A 13,252-nucleotide genomic window follows, 5' to 3' on the forward strand; every position below is an offset into this window, starting at 1 on the left:
TTTAATTTTAATGTAAGAAAAGTAGACAAGATGGAGTAAGTAGCAGCATGCTGAGAAAAAATAGCAAAGCAAATATTTACTGTGAGTGATTTGACTGTTAAAAGATCACTTGATGGGGTTTTTTGCTCTGAAATACAATCTTGGTGTGTACAGAATGGGATCAGCAAAGAGATATTAATGTTTTCCCACAGGGGGCACTTCATTAGCACAAACAGAAAGTTCTGCACAGAAACTTTAAAAACTGACACATTGAGCTCAAACTATGAAAAGCAATTTAATAGATTCTTTTACAGCTGATAAATTGATGTTTTTAAAAGATGTATGAGGTGTCACTTCACTCTCAGTAAACACAAATCTCTGCTCTAAACCTACTGTTTTTGAAAATGTCTGACTCCAGCATGTTGTGTCTCAGTTGGTTCTGAAGTTGTTTCCATCCATCAGCCTGAGAAGAGAAATCTTAATATTTGTGTCAACACGCTTGGCTATTAAGAAAAAGGACACAGTTTACTTACAGGTGTTGGAATAAGCATATTTCTACTCATTGATTTAACTCAGTAAACAGTTTTCTAATCCCTTTTTGGTCTGACCTGCCAAAGTCAAATCTTCAAAACAGCATGATGTCTCATTTTTGAACTGTGGTCAGGGATGTTGTTTTACTTGCTAGAGAGTAGAGGTGGCTGAATCAATCTGAACTATCAATGTATCAATGCCAGTGCTAGTATTAGTATTAATCAATAATAAGTGATGAGATCTTGACTTAAGTTTCAAATACTTTTTTTCCTCTCACTCACTTCGCTTATGCACTATCACTCCCTCCCACTCCTCCCCTGCTCGACTGTGTTGCCACTCAGTCAGAGAGGAGCTTTGTTTGGTGTTAGTTTATTACCACAGACCAAAATACAGCAAGCTGTGATGTTTTCAGAAAGAAGGTCACATCACTAGAAACTTATACAAATGACTAGTAACACAAAAAAGAACTCTGAGCTACAAAGTAAACAGGGGGAGGAGGAGAATCCCTAGACTACAACCAGACCTCAGGCTCAGAGACAGAAGCCATTGTCAGAGTCCTTTTAGCATGGCCAACAATCTCCAGGTAGCAGAGTTATGGAAATGACAGTAAGATTCAGTCTTCTCCAACTTAACTTCAATCATAGTTTGTAGTTTTAGAAAACTGAAAAAACTGAAAAAAAATTGTTGTTATCCACAGTAATTCAAATATACTACTTTACAACCATAGTCTGTGTAAAACATGGACGTAGTCCCCCCGACGTCACCCGTCTGTTTCTGAAACAGAAAATGAAGCACATCAGCTATAGCGGCCATATTGGTAGTGGCAAGGGCACAGCTATAGGGGGCCTGTCGGTCACGTGACCCTGAGCTGGGCTTCTGATTGGGGAGCTCTCAATCTGCCTATGAACAGAGTTATAAAAGAATTCACCCCCCGTACAGTGTGTGCCAATAGTAAAATTAGCAACTCAGACAGGAGACTTTTGAGAACCAGGCTGTAAATATGTTGATTTCTGCTTTGAAAACGTCTTTTTTTGGCTTGGTGTGTATGTGACTTCTGGTATGTCCAGAGCCAGCCTCAAGCGGACACTCCAGAAACAGCAGGTTTTAACACTTCCACATTGTGTCATATTCTTAGACCAGAGGTTGCTGCTTGTTTACAACAAAGAAGAATAAAATTAAAGCACATTATTATACTCTTGTTTACAAATCAGTTATTTACTTTCATTCATAATTAAAAACATTAGTTTAAGTGGTGGTTATTCTTGATTTATTTCAGCAAGCGGCTTTTCTGTGTAAAAAAAACAGATATTGGAGATACTGGCCCTGTATTTACTCTCTATCGTATCAATACCAAATTTTGCAGTATTGCACAAAATTACTGGACAGACATCAGCAAGTGATTTATCTTTTTTTTTTTTTAGTTCTTTTTGAAAACATAAGCACTGCATGAAAACATGAAACTTTGCCACGTCACTTTCACCTCACTCTCACCAACTCTACCTACTTCACCCCAAACAATAAAGCAGACATACCTGATACGTTTTTATGACTCCATCACCAGAAACGTGTTTGCCAAAGGCTGCTCATTACCCTATGAAGCAGATCTGGGTCTTCCTAACAGAACATAGTTTCAACTGATTTTTAATATTATTTGGTTGCTATGTGTAAAGTATGAATTCAAAAAAAAGAAGCACATCAAGATCATTATTAGCATTAGCAATGGAGTTAACTTGAACCGAGGGGTATTTTTCCAAGGAATGATCATCTCTGTTTGAATTCAACCCACTCGCTGTCCTTCCTGGTAGTTGCTTCTCTTTTGGGAGCTAAACTAGGGGAGTTGTAGGGTGCGAAAGGAGTGAGAAATCCATGCCGCACATGATTATAGAGAAAGAGATAAATTAGCCAAGATGGAGAAGTCCAGAATTAGTGGATCAGTAACTTCACAGTTCAGTCTGGATCTGTTGTGGCTCAGTGCCAGATCATTATTACCCAAGAACATCAATCCCAATTCTCGACTTTTACTGACCATCTTGTGTTTTTTTCTCTGTGTGTGTGTGTGTGTGTGTGTGTGTGTGTGTGTGTGTGTGTGTGTGTGTGTGTGTGTGTGTGTGTGTGTGTGTGTGTTTGTGTGTGTGTGTGTGTGTGTGTGTGTGTGTGTGTGTGTGTGTGTGTGTGTGCCTGTGTGATAATTGCCTGTTTTTTATGTTCCATAAATGAGAACCACTTGCCTTTTTTTTGCCAAGAATTCTGAGCACCCTTGATCAATGCTTTTCTTTGTCCCTGCAGAAAAAAGACCCTTTGGCTCTGTCTAAAAAGCCAAACAACACCTGTTCAGCCGGAGTGAATTACACAGCCAACCTCACCAAGGACGCCTCCATCTCCACCATTTCAAACAGCACGTCCGTCCAGCTCAAACCCTCTGAAACCAAAGCCCCGGACCCTAAAAAGACTTACAACAGCGTGAGCAAGATCGACAAGATGGCCAGGATAGTGTTCCCGGTGCTGTTTGGGACCTTTAACCTGGTCTACTGGGCCACATATCTCAACAGGGAACCAGTGATCAAAGGAGCGGTGTAAGCTCTGAGACCATTCATCTTCCTGACAACCATCTAAGGATTTGAAAACTGGAACGCAATCAAATTCCAAGCCAAGCACTTAGTTCTTGTATCATAGATGTGTTTTTTTATGCTGCTGGATCAGAGACACCTGATACCAGTTTCTCCATACCCGTTCCAGTACCTGAATTTGCAAACTGGATGATGCCAAGCACCAATCTGATACAAGAGGGAGCTGTACACCAATCACCTTAACATTATGACCACCTGTGTATGCTAATGCTACCTAATACAAAAGCTCTAAACTTAAAACCAAGCTTTTCCATTTCAGTTTTGTTGAAATGTTAGGAGAGTATTGATTGTATTTTACTATTGCAGGCCCAGCAGGTGGTGGTGGAATACAGGAGTGGATTAAAGTTAAAGGTGATTCTACTTTCATTCACTTCATTAACGAACACGAGGGGGACAGAATATTTTGGAAACAACTTTCAACATAATGCACATCATCAAATCTTCTACTACCACCTCTAAATACAGTGTATCAACATATTTTTGAAGAGTGGAATCTACAGCAACGTGTCACATGTTAGACTTTGATACGATTATGATCTTTTCTGTTGTAGCTCTACAGCTGAAATACACCAGATGCATCTCTGGTCCATCACCACTCTGTCACAGCACTGGATGAGCTAGGTTTCCATCCATCCAAGTCAGTCCGACAGCTCACACTGGATCCACTCTGTTGTGGTCCAGCTGTGAGGATGCGACAAATAAATTTGATTTGGGGTGTAGGGAAGATTGAGTGGGACAGGAAGTTGTGCATGAAAACTACCTAAAAACGCCCAGTGACTTTCAAAATAAAACAGACTGTGTCAAACTAGATGGTATTTAGCTTGACTACGACAACAAATTGACATAATTAGCAAACAGGTATGAGGTTTTAGGGGTTTGGGGGTCATCACACAGCCTAACATGAATGAAGAGAGACTTATTAATGGAGTAGGAAGCGCGGAAACTCCTTGGTCTTGCGACTCCGGCAGTCTGTCAGCTTGTCATGCAGTTCACACACAACGGAGCGGGGCCAGACTGCAGGCGTATTTGGTGTATTTGAAGCGTTAGAGTCTGTATCATTTCTCCACGATTGGCTTTGTGAATTGTCACGCACTTTGGTGACATTTTGCCTCTTGCTGGTAGTGGGTTAGCACATTTAATGTGCCCAAGAGCGCTGGGATCTTTTGAAAGTAATTTGCGCAAACTTGCCAACCTCGGTTTTCATCAGAGAGTCGATTGAAGACAACAAGATGTTTGCAGACCTGCTCTCTGCAGACACAATAAAGATAACATGTATGGTTCTACCAAATTGGGCCAGTGCTGCTCAGCCCTAATCGTATGGTCAGTAAATCTAACAAATCAAAAGCACTGCATTTTGATTGTTGGGGATATGGCACAAACTGCTGCACTGACACTAAGCAACAGCATCAAGTGTGGGTAATGGGACATCCCTCTGAGGTTTTTAGAGATTTAACTCCAAATAGGACAAACCGTGATGAGCAGATATGAATGGGTTTATTCATGAACAGATGTCACGTAATTCCTCAATCCTAAACTGCAGTTTAAGCATGTCAAAAGTAGTAAACATGGTTCTGTACAAAGATGAAGTCTTTCACTCCTCTCTGTTCAGTTAGATATTATTCAGAACACTTGTTCCTGCTCATCTGTCAGGTTACTGATTCACACAACCATCTGTTCATGATGCGTTACCCCTTCATGTATCAGCTTGGTGCTCAGGTTGCTGTACTTGATGGTTTGCTCAGACCAGAGGCATGTTCAGGTACTGAAGGAACTGGACACTGAGTAACATTGCATGTCTGTCGCTTCAGGAAGATGTTGCCATGTTTGCCTTGAGTTTGTACAGTTTGTATGATATGACTTCTCCTCAAAGACAGTTTGATTTTGGGACTACAGTCACTCTTTCCTTTTTTTCAGGCCCCCTCTCTGATATTTAAACATTTCAGCATTTGGCATTTTAAGTTTTTTTTCTTTTTCAGTCTACAGACGACGATGGTACAGCAAGGCCAAATGCTATGCAAAACCACAGATTTATTGTGTTCCCAGAGAGCAGCTTTTAACTTTTGAACTTATACTTTGTACAAATGAGCTGGATGTCCAGGGATGTGATTCTGGGCCCAGGCACATGGGACTTTGCTTCCTTGTTAAAAGCAGATGAATAGCCATGCTTAATGTGTTGCCTTCAGAGTGTGAGGACTTGTCATGAATGCACTGATATCGCCTGCAGTTGCTTCTTCAGATTTTCCTTGAGTGCGTCTCTTTGTTCATTTTTTGCAGCTTAATCTGAATGTCTACGGCCAGTTTGACATGAATGTTTTCTGCTTCTTATGTCGACTTTAAACGGTGATGGACTGAAAGTGGCAGCTTCTGTTTCCAGGTCACCACGTGGAGAATCTTGTATGTACTGAACATAATTTAACGAACGTGTAAATAAGCCCTGCTTTTAGCCATGCACCTCTAAGCCAGTAAGGTTAGCTTCTATGTTATGCATTTACAGCAACACAGTGTTAACTCTAGTCTCGTGCTTCATTGACTGGATGTGGAGAATTGAGCTTGAGCTTTAACAGTTTTGACAGAATATGCTATGCTTTTTTTTAACACATTTCAAACATTTCAGTTATTTTGGATCAGTTTGTTCTTTCTATAAGCTTTTATGAAAACTTGCAAATGTTATTGATAAATGTTTCAGTGCTTTGAGCAGGATCACATGTTGTCATACTTCAGAGTATTTCAGAAGAGACTAAGCTGAGTTTGTCATATGTACAACTTGTGTACAGAAAGCCACAACTAAAAGATAAATACAGTTTGAAAACTGATAAGACTAAAGGTTCCCAATAAAATTGCAAGAGCAGGTTTTATAAACACATCATCCTAAAGAGCACAGAGGTAGCTCACCTGCTGGAGCTCATACCTGAAGAGTGGTTATCAGGTCAAAGCCTGTTTCTCATTTACAGAAGGAAAAGATTCCTGAAAATGTCAAACAGCTGTCATCAAAGACTGGATGCTGCCTTTAAGGACAGTCTGATTATTCATAAAATACTGACTTTCGCTATTTTAACAAAGCTTCAACAACAAGCCTTGACCCACTCTATGACTGGACCATACGTCTGTCTTTGCGACATGAAGCAGAGTCTCTGACTGTGGCTGCTACCAGGGATGTGGGACTCGAGTCCAGAGCTTGGACTTCAGTCTGACTCGAGTCCTGATTTTCAAAACTCAAGACTTAACTAGGACATTAGCACTAATGGTTTGGACTTGGACTTGTACTGAAACATGAACTGCTTCAGGACTTGAATTATGGAGAGGAGGACTCAGACAGTTTTTTTTTATTTTATTTTTTTAATTCCTTGTTTAAAGGCGCTGTGAGGACCATCAGTTTGGTGTTGATTGGAGAGACAACTCTGGCCGGAAGTAGCAGTGTTTTTTTAGACAAAGCCTCTGTTTCCCATGAAAACCATCACCCGCTGTCATCAAGTCCTACCAGAGCTCATCTACCAACTCCAACCTCACCAAGCAGAGCTAACATAACCTCACTCTTCATTTTATTGATAGACTCTCAAGTTTGAACAGACCACTGCAGAATAACTGCTGACTGTGGGTTGGAATGAACATTAGCACAAACAGCTTAACCCGTGTTTTAGCCCGTGCTCTATCACTTGTCTGCTCTGACCTCCTTTTTCTTTTTGACAGTCCAGTTCCAGTGTCCACCTATACTACAAAATAAATTCAAGAAATCCTTTTCTTTAGGAAAAGAGGACAAGTCTTACTCCTCACTGCTAAACTTTGCCCTCCAGAGGGTTTAGTGTCATCATCGAGAATTTCAGTTTACGTTAGTGTTCAACCCGACCACAGTAACTGATTATTCAGAAATTTAGAAACAAACAATTTTGGTGCCTATAATCTCATTTTAAATTGTGGATAATGAACAGGTAAATATATAGAAGTGAGGCTATTTCAAGATCACTTATAAAGTCCTCACAGGGCCTTCTAAAATAAGTCCCTAATGTTTGATACAGTTACTAAAAAGACTGACATGTGTTAAACTTCTTGCATGGTTGCATACAATCCATGCAGCAACCTCTGTCTCAATATATGAGGCAGTGCTGAAGTGCTAAAATCTTAAGTTTGCCAACTGTCCATCTGAGCCTGGCCTTGGAAGTACAGATAACCACACACACACCAAGACAAAAAAAAGCTGTTTTCACAGCAGAAGTAAACATGTTTACTTTTTGGTACAAAAATGACAACAGTCAAAAAAGCTTATTTCTTTAAGGGCACACACTGTTTGGAAGAGCTAAAGGTCAAGAGTTCACCCAGTCAGAGGCACAGCTCAGCTGATTGGCAGGCCAGTGCATTGCAGTTACTTTGTTTGTTACTGTTAGCCAGTTACCAGCAGATGTTTAAAGGATGGATTTTTTTTATTTGGTGAGGTTTTGTTTTGAGGCTTTTATGCCTTTAATGTGGTATGTGACAGTGGATAAAACTAAGAGACAGCAAAAAGCTGGAATCCAGAGCTGGCCCACCTGCAAGAAGGATTTGCTCCTCTGTACATGGTGAGCACAATTTTAACCTCCGGGCCAAACTTCTTCTCCTGCCTGCAAGTGTACAGGCACCCTGACAGGATCAGTCAGACTCCAGAGTTAATAAATGAAACATGTTTTCTTGGTGACTCAGACTCCACGTGAACTTTAACTGTGACGACAGGAGACTTGACTTTGACGAGAGGTTTAGTAACTGGACTACAACACAGGCTAGTTTTAAGCCGACAGGAAAACACTCTGAGCTCCATTTTTTGTGTAAAACAGATTCTTTAGTCATAGAGAGCGTTGGAGCCTTCGAAAGTCAAACATAACTTTTTGAACTAAATTTGTAATGTGTAATCATTTAACTCTTAAATAAGATCAAACCTTTGCTCTGCTTGTTCATCTGGTCACCTAAAACTCCTGAACGCCCCAAGAAGCCCCATCAAACGATTGTGTGAGAGGTTGTTTCAGGAACTTTAGAAATACCGCAAAGAGATTTTTCACCTTCAGATGGCTCCAGGACAAAAAATGTCCTCTTTTGTACATTTTAAGTGATGCTGTGCTGAGCTAAGCTAAGCTAAGCTAAAGATGACCTGACTTATTTATATCTTTACCACCAATGTGATGACTGTGGAGCCCCTAAAGTCCCAACAGACGATCATTTATGTGATAGTTTATATATATATATATATATATATATATATATATATATATATATATATATATATATATATATATAAATATATATATATATATATATATATATATATATATATATATATATATATATATATACACATACATATATATATATATACACATACATATATATATATATACTTTGAATAATCTTTATCAGGTAGTATGTTTAATAGAGCCGCTGACTTTCTCATCAGGCAAATCGAACCCACAGTCAGCAATGTTATTTCTCTCCATGTTTAAGCATTTTCATTACCGTATTACTGTTACAAAAGTGTCTGTGAGAGACTGTCATGCTGCTATTTTCCCCAGAACAAACAGCGTGTGTGAGCTAAAAGTGGATGTCTGGTTAAGGTCATCACACCTGGCAATTATCTTGTGCGCACAAGATAATAACATGTGTGCATGAGATAATTATCTCCTTTGCGTGGCTTCAGGGGCTCCGAACACAGCCGTCTCATTTCACTTTAAACGAGTAAACAAACGAGAGTCTGAATGAAAAAAAAGAAAAAGAAACAGCAGGTTGAGATGAAGTTATCTTCAGATGTTTTTGACAGTTTTCACATCAGGTCCCTGATAAACCAACAATAACACCATCTGTGCTTGTCATCTCTGTGGGTGGAGGGTTGGATTTAACATGAATGTGATCTTATGCCTTCGGTGTGGCCTGACTCTGTTTAATAAGTTCATGTAAGTTTATGGAGCGCACCAGTTGTATTGTATTATTACACTTAAGCTAATTTTAGGTACAGAATGTTCTTTAAATGCAAATATCTGAAGCAATAAACAATGCTCATATGTAAACTGACTTCTGTTCTGGTTCAAATGTGATCATCTGACTTTGGTTTTGTCTTTTTATGCAGATTTGATCCTTTTGGCAATAGTCTTTTTCTAAATATGACTCCTCTGGTTGATTTCAGCTCTGCTCCTCTCTCTTTGGAAGCACAGTGCTCTCTTTGATTTTGGTAAAAGACCTGTGCAGGTGACTAATGTAAGGGTCTGATTCAAACCTGAACTTTTTCTCTGAATTGTTATGCATACATGATTCCAAATAAAGCTTCACTGACTCCGTCTGCCTGCTGTGGTTGGTCAGAGAGCTCGGTGATAATGAAACACCTTTATCTTGTTAAATCTGACACGCAGTGACATGTTTGAAATGTCGGGTCGACACCAGTTACAGATTTCCTTCCTGTGGGATTCACACACACACACACACACACACACACACACACAGAAAGATGCAGCACACTCAGTAGATAAAGTATTAATCTACATATTTGGAGACATTTATGCCGTGGATGTGATAAACGCTGCTTTAATCTTGCTTGATGGAACAACGGCCTGCACGTGCTGCTTCTCCTTTGATTACACACATGCACATCCTGCAGCTCTACAGTCGGCCGGCCAGTAAATCCATCTTGGGGGTCTCTGTGATGGTAACATCTGGCACACATCTGTTTGTCAAGGATTTAGCTCCATTTAAGTTGCTTTTTCCATTCAGCAGGCCTGTACCCGCAGCAAATTAAGCTTTCACTGATGGCACTGAATGACATCAGTCATAGCACAGAGCGGTAAACCAGAGACAGGCTGCCGTGCACGTTGGAGGAGAGGGCGGTCCTCACCCATAGACCGCTGCAGTCATAAAAAAAAAAAACACTGCACTATCAGGAAGTGCTGCTGCTCACTAACCCTCGTACTGTTTGTATGAAAACAGATTCAGAGGAGAGAAAGACCATCCTCAGATCTATTTGAGGCCGGCTTATGCTGGAAGATTCAATCCAACAGCAATAACATGACCTGTTGATCCTCTAAATCTGTACACACTGTATGTTTTAAAACAAGTTTTATGTTTTTCTGATGAATCCGATGAGTGTTTTCACTCTTACAAACACAACCAGTGTGTTTACATGCGGTCCTACTAAGGTCATAGCTCAATCGTACATGTAGAAAAGAGAATCAGACTTCTAGCTGAGAACATCTCACTCTGCTATGATAGGTGGCGCTGTTTCCTCTTTTGATAAGCAAAGCTGTGTGGCTATAAAACTATTTTCAGTTCACCAGAAGAGGAAGCAACATCTTAAAAATTGCTCACGCTGAACACCAAGGTGTACCTAGTCCTGCCCGTCCAACTACAGTCTGATAGCAATCACATTATAGATCTGTGTTAATCAAGCTATGCTCAGTCCGTTCTCAGTCTGTGTAAGGGACCAAGCAATCGGGCACAGGACAAAGATGTTGGAAAAGATCTTAACCCTTTAATGAAACTCAAAAAAAAAATGAAAAAAAATCCTACTAATTGTGGTTGAAAATAAACAATCTCACAGCAAAAGAGGTCAACTCAGCAAAAAGGAACTTAAGTAGTGATGTTACGAGATATGCTGAGGCTTCGAAGCGTGTACAGAGTAATGGAGGGGGCATTTCTGCGAAGCGTGTATCGAGGCCTGCTTTATTAGGGGGAGGAGCCAAAACTGATGACGTCCGGAGCCTCGCTGCCTGACTGAACCACGTGACTGCTCCACAAAGTGGTTCAAAGCCTAAATGTAGACCTTTAAATGAGAGTTGTGGTCACTAATAGTCTTGATACCAGAGTTTGGATAGCGTTTTTAATTTGAAACAGTTGAGAAACTGTTAGTTCTGAATGAAATGAGTCCACAAATTTTTTTTTTAAAAAGGGTTCCTGCACAGTGTATCACTCTCAATTATGTTTTATTTATGTAATGTTTCGGTCAGTTAGTATGAACTTCATCAGACATATCTCAGTATCATTATCAATATAATAATAATAATAATATTGATTTTGTGGACACTCTTTTGGTTATGCCCTCCTTCTAGGCACCTGTGCCTTCAGATGTGGTGAGATTCTCTATTCATTTTTGAATTGAGTAAAATAATTGAGTAAACTAATTGAGTAAAATCTCCCCTGTACTATATGTTACCCATGTAAACATATTCAGTGCCCCTGAGTTCCACAAACACTCAAAAATATTGTATTTTATAAATTTGTGATCATTTAAGTCTGGAAATTTTTGGTTGTACTTTTTGTTATTAACAGTCGTTCCCAAGAGCTAAAACAGACACAAAAGTTCAATGAATCACACATTTTGTGGTTAAGATGCCTGTATGGTGTCAGAGGAGTAGCACACACCTGGTTACAAAGTTACGTCAGTAATAGGAAGCAGTTTGTCCAACTAGGTAACAATAAATCAGTGCACTTGAATATTACCTGTGGGGTCCCACAGGGGTCCATCTTGGGACCTAAACTATTTATCTTATATATTAATGATATCTGGAAAGTGTCTAACGTTTAAAAAATGGTGGTTTTTGAAGACGACACCAATATTTTCTGCTCTGGGGGTGATTTGCAGCAGCTATTATTAATAGTCAAAAAGGAATTGCTAAAACTAAAGCACTGGTTTGATGAAACCAAATTATCATTAAACTTGAACAAAACCAAGTTCATGATATTTGGAAATTCTAAAATTAAGCAAGGGGTTTGTTTGGAAATTGGAAATGTGGAAATTGAAAGAGTTTACGAAAGTAAGTTTCTGGGTGTCATAATTGGTCATAAGTTATCCTGGAAGCCTCATACTAAATATTTGTGCACCAAAGTTTCAAAAAGTATTGGAGTTTTGGGTAAAATTAAACATGTGTTGGATCAGAAGTCACTTCAGATGTTGTACTATGCACTTATTGATCCGTATCTGTCCTATTGTGTTGAGGTATGGGGAAATACATATAAAAGCACTTTACAAAAGATTTATATTTTACAAAAGCGAGCCATAAGGATGGTTCACCATGCTGAGTACCTTGCTCATACAAATCCTTTGTTTTTAAAATCGAGGATTTTAAAATTCTGGGACTTAATAAAATTTAAAACAGGTCAGATTTTGTTTAAAGCCTGGAATAAATTGTTACCAAACAACATCCAAATGATGTTCATGGTCAGAGAGGCAACATACATTTTAAGAGGGAATTTTAAATTTAAACAACCAACCATCCATTCAACACTGAAAAGTATGTGCATCTCTTTTAGTGGTGTAAAATTGTGGAATGAACTAGAAGAGGACTTAAGAATGTGCACTAACATAAAACAATTTAAAAGTAACTACAAAAAAACACTCTTGTTCTGCTATAAAGAACTGGAAAGCTAATTTTATTAACTTTTTTATTTTGTCAAATGATAGTGTCAGTCAACATGCTTTTAACTAAGGTTCTATTTATATTAAAGTTGTTTGTTTTATTATACTAAGATTGTGTGAATTATGAAATTATACTAGATATTAGACATAAATTATATTATATATTAGACAGTGTAAGGGGGGAGCTGAACTTGATAAGCTTTGCTTCCTTCAGCCCCTTCTTGAACTCGCACTTTATCATTATATGCTTTTTTTTGTTTTTCTATTACAAATATTGTTTGTTTTTATGTGCTTGTTTGAGACAAATAAAAATCAAATCAAATATAACTGCCTGTGATTATTTACCTGACCAGCAGGTGGTTTCGTGTGCAAATGTAGCTTTAAGACATGAACCCTTTCCTGAACCACTTGGTTCAAGTGGTTCGATGCCTCATGAGGCTTCATCTCACCATCACTAAACTAAAGTTACAACCTAACAAACATAATTAAACAGACCTTAACTAAATGAGACACAAAGAGGGGTTTAAATAGACTAAGGACTAGTCCAACATAAACAGAAGGGGAAGAACTTGGGTTACAAAAAACTTAACATCCAACAAACTCAGCAAAACACCATAAAATTGTCCAAACAAACTATTGACAAAAACTCAAGTGTCGTCAAAAACTAATAAAATTACAAACAAAGGTTGTGCTGATGAATCAAAAAGTCCAAGCTTCTCCTGACTTCCCCCCTTGATGGTCTCTCCCACTTCATGTG

General features: G+C 38.9%; 1 protein-coding gene across 2 annotated transcripts in view; it reads left to right on the plus strand.

Annotated features, from left to right (window-relative positions):
• The window catches only part of gabra5 (gamma-aminobutyric acid type A receptor subunit alpha5), a 51,552-nt gene extending 43,138 nt beyond the window's left edge, over window positions 1–8,414 (plus strand). For both annotated transcript variants that reach the window (XM_074669111.1, XM_074669112.1), the window contains exon 10: window positions 2,797–8,414. In XM_074669111.1, the coding sequence (XP_074525212.1) occupies window positions 2,797–3,087 (291 nt within the window). In that variant the 3' untranslated portion in view covers window positions 3,088–8,414. The remainder of the gene's footprint in view (window positions 1–2,796) is intronic.
• The last annotated feature ends 4,838 nt before the right edge of the window (window positions 8,415–13,252 follow it).

The sequence above is a fragment of the Halichoeres trimaculatus genome, unplaced genomic scaffold (assembly GCF_033239565.1).
Source record: "Halichoeres trimaculatus isolate MK-OKI-2021-1 unplaced genomic scaffold, fHalTri1.1 fHalTri1_scaffold_4, whole genome shotgun sequence".
NCBI classification, from domain to species: Eukaryota; Metazoa; Chordata; class Actinopteri; order Labriformes; family Labridae; genus Halichoeres; species Halichoeres trimaculatus.